The 7,639-nt window shown below is 34.9% G+C and overlaps 1 protein-coding gene across 1 annotated transcript in view; it reads left to right on the forward strand.

The window, feature by feature from the left end:
• FOXN2 (forkhead box N2) overlaps positions 1-7,336 on the forward strand; it is a 22,592-nt gene extending 15,256 nt beyond the window's left edge. Inside the window, exons 4-5 of the mRNA XM_007459983.1 lie at positions 5,233-5,301; positions 6,813-7,336. Of these exons, the coding sequence (XP_007460045.1) occupies positions 5,233-5,301; positions 6,813-7,336 (593 nt within the window). The remainder of the gene's footprint in view (positions 1-5,232; positions 5,302-6,812) is intronic.
• Positions 7,337-7,639: the final 303 nt, after the last annotated feature.

The following is a 7,639-nucleotide window of genomic DNA, read 5'->3' on the forward strand; positions in this document are numbered from 1 at the left end:
AGAGTGTGAAAAAGCTTAAGTGGACTCTGCAGGGAAGTTAAGAGGATTGGGGGAGTCTGCCAGATATGCTGTAACTTAACATAAGGCAAGTATCCATTTTCCTGTTACCTGCATGAGTAAATGTGCTCTTTTTACATTTAGGTATTGCTGAAACTTCATTTAACTTTTTATTGCCTCAGTGAGTTCTGACCCTTAGTCTTTTAAGCTTAGTTCATATACGCATTTTGAGAACATTTTCTCTTTTGAATTCTGGGGTTTATTTAGAATTTCTTCTTGCTCTTGTTCTATTCCATCCAAATTCTTCTTCCTTTGGGGAGCAGCTTCCACAACTAGAGCATAGGTACTTCTCCTTCATCTAATGAGTTTACATCTCTCCATGACTGCTAACACCTTACTTCCTCCATCTCTATCATTGTGAGTCTTAGGCCTATTCCCTTTCTAGTATCTCACTTGGTGGGGAGGGTGGTTGGCATTCTGTCAACCAATGCAAGTCTGTCCTGGAATAGAATATACAATTCTAATGAGTTTTAACAGGAAAACGTAATACCACACAAAAACTTAAGAAAATTTATAATTAACTCAGGTTGCTCTAGCACATATTCATTGACTTCTGAGGAAATTTGCTTTTCATAACTCTTGATATTATTTCTAGGGTAAAGTTTGAAAATACAACGATAAATCGATTAAACATTCAACTGTTTATTCTACAAGTACTTGTTGAATTCCTCCATTGTGCCAAGCATTGAACTGGGTGCTTTGGGATATGCAGAGATGAAAGAGACCCAGGCCCTACTCTCAGAAAACATACAGTTTAATTGAAGAAGGTTGACTAGAATTATGCAGAGAACATTGGGAGAAAAGGAAGTGGGTGGCAAATTAAGCTTAGAGGTGGGTCAGGAAAGGCCTCTTAGAGAAGAAACTGTGATGCTTGAGCTCTGGGCCTCAGAAGTTGGGAGGATATTTTTGGGTAGAGGTTTGGTGGAGGACAGTTGCTGGGAACCGCAGGTCGGTAAGTGTGGCTGAAACCTAAGAGCATAGAAGAGGACCAGGTAGCCTCGGTCCAGTGGCTGTAGATGTGATCGTTTAGCACGGGCAAGGCAAATGAAGAAGTTTAAGCAGGCATTAGCCAAATCAAGGAGAGCTTATTTAGCATAATGAGTTTGAACTTCTCCCTATAATTATAACATTAGTTCGCATTGAATTCCTGACTGTGGTGTTTCGCATGTATTACAGCAACTCTTTGAGGTATTGTTACCCTCTCTTACAAATAAGGAAGCTGAACTTCAGAGAGATTAAGTAACTTTCTCAAAGTCACACAACTAGTAAATGGTATAGAAGGAACTCTGATTTCAAAGCCTGCACTCCTACCAGATATGAGGCGTTGGAGGAACTGCTGAAGGTCTTTAAAGAATGAGATGACATTGTCAGTTTTGTGTTTTGTAAAGATCTCTGAAGTTTCATTGTTGGCTCCAGTATTAGAATCCAATATAAGATTCATCTGTCACTTCACAGAATCATCTTTTTTAAAGTCTAATCTTTTTTGCTCATCTTGCCAATAGCTATTTTACAGTATTGTATAGCGGGCAGCAGGAGGCACAGAAATCTCATACTGAGATAGCAAAACAAAAGCTGTTTTTGTCAATATTTGGTGTGGGTTTGGAGTAAATTCACCTGTTTAAAAATATTTATCGAGCGCACTTGTGTGCTGGGCACTGTTCTAGGCACCAAGGATGTATCAGTGAACAAAGAAGACAAAAACGGAACTATGTTCTAGTTAGTAAATTTTAGTATTTATACTTAAGCACTAGCATACTACAAGGAAATATGAAATTTAGACAGTTAATGATGAAGTTAGGGGCTAAGTGCATATCTAAGTTCAAATTTAATGTTACAAATTAGCATAATTTTTATCTTAATTGAAATGAAAGTAAACTGGTGGTCCAAGCAGCTTAAAGTCTTAGTAATTTTTTGAAATCGCTCTCCTACTTCTTTAAAGAATCACGAGAAACAGCTTCTCTGTTTGGATGCTCTGTAAATGTGTATATTGGTTTTGATAAAGGCAGTAAGTCCTATTATATTTATTACTTAGCTTATAACCATTTAAATTCTGCCTCTGGTTCTCATATCATTCCTTAAGCAAATGGACTGAGAATCAGATGATAGAAACTTATTTGTCTTATTATAACCCTCACTTTCACATAGTTAAGACTGATGTCTTTTAAATTTTTTTCTCAATTATTAATAATTTCTTACCATCAAGGCTAAGAAAATATAAACCAGGAGGCATAAATTAACACTTTTTACAGAGATTTATTTGAACCAGTTATTAAATCAGTAGCATATTTTGAACCCCAGTCAGAACTATGAAGGATAAAAAGGGAAATAATATGACTTTTAACTAAGTTGTTGTTGTTGTTATTAACTCACTGTTTTGATGGCTCTCATGGCTCTAAAGACAAATGACTATAAACTGGAAATGAATTATAGGATTAAACTAAATAGTGTCAGAGAAAATATATACAAAAGACTTTATAAATGAACCAAATTTTCATTCTTCATGAACTGAGTATGTTAAATAATATAGCTGATAGTATGTCTATTAAAACCACAGCACCATCTTTAAAACAGCATGAAGTACTTACTAATGATAAAAAGCATTATGAAGTGTGTTCAGTTGTGACAATAAACAAATAAGTCTTAAGTTTAATTTTAATACCAAAACTGATTTGGTACTATAAATAAAAATTGTTTGTAAAATCTACACAGACAGTTTTTGTTCCAAGAAGTTCAAGATTGTATTGATAACCAGGTGTTCTTGATTACCGAGTGTCTGCGATCATTTCTCTGGTGCTTATTTTAATACTGAAGTTAAACTTTTTTTTAGTTGATTGGTAAGGCATCAGTGGGAAGCATACTTAGCAAATGTTCTGAACCAAACAAATCAGATGTAGATAAAATCCTTTTGCAAAGAAGTTTTTGCAAAGAAGTAATTTCATGTGGGAAAATTCAAATTAATTTGCCTGTAACAAATTCCTACAAGAAATAAGGGTATTTAAGGAACACTTTTCCTATCATTCTACTGTTAAAGAAACAGTACCTAATTTTGTTATTATTTTAAGAAAGGAAATGGTATTCATGCAACTTTCTTATTTTGTCAGGATAAGTCTCTTAATCAATTTTCTTTAGTTTTAGGTGTTGTATTTCAGAAATTAAGAATGTTTTATAGGTGCTTCATTTATAAGATTAATAAATTTCCTGAAATTGTTTTCCTCATTATAATGCATTTCAGTATTAGATTCTCTCCCTCACTACCACTCCCTTTTTTTTTTTAATAGTTGGAAACAAGGTAGATATTTAATTATTTCATGGAGCAGGAGTCTCTCTGTTAGTATAATGCCATGCAAGTTGTGCCCTGCACAAGGACACCTGGCTGAGGCAGTGAATGGGCTTTGAAATCAGCCCGCACTCCAGTCCCCAAGCTGTGTGCCTTGGTATAGGGAAACATTCACCTGGAGGCAAGTTTTTTTTTTTTTTCCAGTTCACACAGAGATACAATATGGGCTATAGCTGTACCTTTTTTTCTTCAAAGGCATGTTAGACTACTGAACTCTATCGTATTGTAGTCAGGTCTCATTCTGAAAGATAGGAATTGCAGAGGTCTTTGTTTTGCTAGCCTCTGTGGCTGTGGCATATGGGAATCACTGATTCAAATTCTTTTTAACTTGCTGGTTTTTTCTGCCTGAAATGCTTTTCATTTGGATGTCTTCATGGTTTCATTCTCTCACCTCCCTGAGGTTTTTGCTCAACTGTTACCTCTCCTTGAGGCCTTCCCTAACCTCTACTTAAAATTGCAACCACCTTTCCCCTCATTCTCTGTCTCCCTTCCCCCTTAATTCTTCTCCCTAGTTTTTCACTCTGATATACTGTATTTCTTTGTGTTATGAGAGGTTAGGGATTTTCCTGTTTTGTTTTCTGCTATATTCTCACAGCCTGGAATGATGTCAGTCTCATAACAGGACACTCTGTTGAATGAATAACAGAATAGAGAATTTCCAGTATACTGGGTAATTTTCTACAAAATTTCCTACTCTGATTATAGATGCTTAGTAAGTATTAAGGGATGATGATAGAGTACGAATTGAAGGCCTGGGTTCTGGAGGTAGACTGCACAGGTTTAAATCCCACCTCTATTGTTCTAAGAGGCCCATCTTTGTCCATTTTCTAAGTTGGTAATACTTAGAACATGCCAAGGACTCTGTAATTTGGTGATAATCAGCTTAATCTAAGGAAAGGAGGGAGGGCAAAGATGTAATATATTCTTTACACATTTATCAAGGAACCACTATTTGTTCCAGGCATTATGGAACATAAAGAGGATAAGACATGATTCCTATCTTAAGGAAGCTGACAGTCTAATTGGAAAGACATTCATCTAGAGACTCTGATTCATGAGATCACATTTTATTCAAGGGAAAAGAGTATAGTATTATGTGCTCCTTCATAGCAACAATCTTCTGATAAGTTAAGCCTGTTTATTAAGGTCAAAAACATTTCCTGCCTTCACAGAGTTTATGGTCAAGATGAGGAGAAATCAAGTCACTATCCTCATGAATTTATTATCAAAAATAACTTTATAATTAGATATTACAAGTAAAATGCAAAACTTTGGGGTAATACAAATTTTCCAGCTTTGAGATATAGAAATGGGGGGTTTCATATCAGTCTTGTTTTAAACTTATTCTTTATAACCTAAAATTTATAAACATTTTCTAACTTTTCCTTCACATTTTAGATTATACCATTTTACTTTTATTCAGTCACGATTGTTCAGACTAACAGAGATGGCCAAGATGGAGAGGGGTGAACTTTTAGTACAGAAGTAGGTATGAGAGCATAATGACCTCTGGAATAGAACCTGCTGATTTTACCAGCCTTTTAAAACCCATTTTTCTTATGGAATATCCATAATTATGTTTGAACTCCTGAGTATTATATAAATCTATAGTACTTGTAGGCTTGTATATAATTATGACTAAAGACAGTATTAATATTTTTGTGTTTTCTTGGCTAATTTAATCTGTTTAAGGGCAATCCTTATTGAAATGCAGGTCAGGTTCTTATTTTCATTGTGAATAAGAGAACTTTCATTATCTCTAGTACCTCTTAATTCTCCTTTATAATAGACTCTCTTTTATAAAGAACATGAATATTGTCACTGTTTTCCTTTTTCAGAATCTGATATTGACGCTGCCACTGCAATGATGCTTTTAAATACTTCTATAGAACAAGGAATTTTGGAATGTAAGCAATCATGCTTTTCTTTTTTAAATACATTTTTTGTGAGTTCCTTTCAAATGTCATTTTTTTAAAAAAATATTTATTTATTTGGCTGCTCCAGGTCTTAGTTGCGGCACACGGGATCTTCGCTGTGGCATGCAGGCTCTTTTAGTTGCATCATGTGGGGTCTTTAGTTGTGGCATGCGGCGTCTTTCAGTTGCGGCATGTGGGATCTAGTTCCCTGACCAGAGGTAGAACCCAGGCCCCCTGCATTGGGAGCACAGAGTCTTAACCACTGGACCACCAGGGAAGTCCCTCAAATGTCATTTAGGATGCAAAATATTTCAGTATTGCAGGCACAATTACTTCTCTCTAACTAGATTGTGTTTTCATCTGAATAACTTAGTTTCTGTTTTATTATATTTCTTTTAATTTATGTGAGCAATTGAGAGATCGAGGTTAATGCTGTGATAGATCTTGTTACATTGACCAAGAAATGAAGAAATAAATAGCATACTTAGAAATTAAGCTTGAAGATTTAAAAGTAAAAATGAAAGCTATGAATAAGAAAACATAGAAAAGTATGTTTATAACCTTGAAATGGAAAAAGCCTTTTTTGAGATGAGATGCAAAATGCGAAATCCATAAAAGCTGTGTAAATTTAATTAAACATCAAAATTTTAGAGTTCTGACAACAGCAGATACCTTTAAGCATAACACTGGGACAACATATTTCTTCACTTTATATACAGACAAAGGAATAATATTGAGTATACATGTGTATATAAAAAAGATTTTATAAGTAAGAAATAAGGAAACAGTTCAACAGAAAAGTCAGCAAAATATATGAGTAGGTGGGCCTCAGAGGAGGAAATATATAGATGGACAACACACGTTTGAAAAGATGCAGCTTCTCTAGAAATCAGGGAGATGCAAAATGAAACGATATTGAGATACTATCTTTTTGTCCATGAGATTATGAAAAATTAAAATAATTGATAATATTAGGGGTTAAGTATAGGAAATGGGTATTGTCATACACTGTAGAATATAAATTGGTACAACCATTTTGGAAGGCAGTTTGGAAATACCAATTAAAACTTAAAATGTGCATATTATTTTACTTATTAATTGTATTTCTTGTTACCTCTCCTAGAAAAATATTGTGTATGTGTAAGAAAAGGCATGTGGATGGATTTTCATTGCAGTATTATTTGTAATAGTGGAAAACTGGCAACAACCTAAATATCAATAAGTAAATGGTTAGCTAACCAGTGGCACATTGATATTGAGGCATTCTGTGCAAGCAGCTCAAAGTAATTATATTGTCCATGGAAAGGTCAAGACATACCATTAAGTGGTTTAAAAATGTTTCACATTAATACCTACAGGATGATATGGTCTGCATAAAATTTAAAATTCCACAAAACATTACCAATCTAAAGCACTTATTCAGAGTGATGTAGTAGTTTTAAATGGCCTGTTTCTGCAATCAAATGCATTTGACTTATTGATGGAAGCTTTGTTTTCCACAGGTGAGAAGCCTCTTCCTCTTAAAACAGCAGTGCAAAAAAAAAGGAGTTATAGCAATGCATTTAATCATTCCAGTGCTATGCGATTACACGAGAGTGATTCTTTAGCCACCAGCATTGATCCAAAAGAAGACCACAATTACAGTGCAAGTAGCATGACAGCACAGCGTTGTGCATCCAGGTCTAGTGTGTCTTCCCTGTCTTCTGTGGATGAGGTATATGAATTTATCCCAAAGAGTAGCCATGTAGGAAGTGATGGCAGTGAAGGATTTCACAGTGAAGAAGATACAGACGTTGATTATGAAGATGATCCACTTGGAGACAGTGGCTATGCATCACAGGCTTGTGCAGATACCTCTGAAAAAGGGCAGCCAGACAAAAAGATGCGAAAACAGTCATGTCAAGAAATTGATGAGGAGCTCAAAGAGGCAGCTGGATCTCTGCTCCACCTTGCTGGAATTCGTACATGTCTAGGTTCCCTAATAAGTACTGCAAAGACACAAAATCAAAAGCAGCGGAAAAAATAGAAATACTTATTAGTGTGAAATTATTTTTAAATGTGGCAATACTCTTCTACTTAATTCTTTACAAGGGATATCAAAGCCATAATGGACTTCTTTTGTTTCAGGGTGGGGGAGGGGTGCTAATTACCTGTTTATTTCTAAACATTTTTGTTTTTTAAATTTTTATTAAATAATTGCTTTTAGGATCATGCCCAATCATAAATATGATGTGAAGTCCTAAAAGCATAATTTCTGTGATAAGTGTGATAAGATTTGGAAATATTATGTAAAAAAAATCCCCAGCCTCTGTCTTAAACTTGTAGGGAA

The sequence above is a fragment of the Lipotes vexillifer genome, unplaced genomic scaffold, assembly GCF_000442215.2.
Source record: "Lipotes vexillifer unplaced genomic scaffold, Lipotes_vexillifer_v1.1 scaffold666, whole genome shotgun sequence".
NCBI classification, from domain to species: Eukaryota; Metazoa; Chordata; class Mammalia; order Artiodactyla; family Lipotidae; genus Lipotes; species Lipotes vexillifer.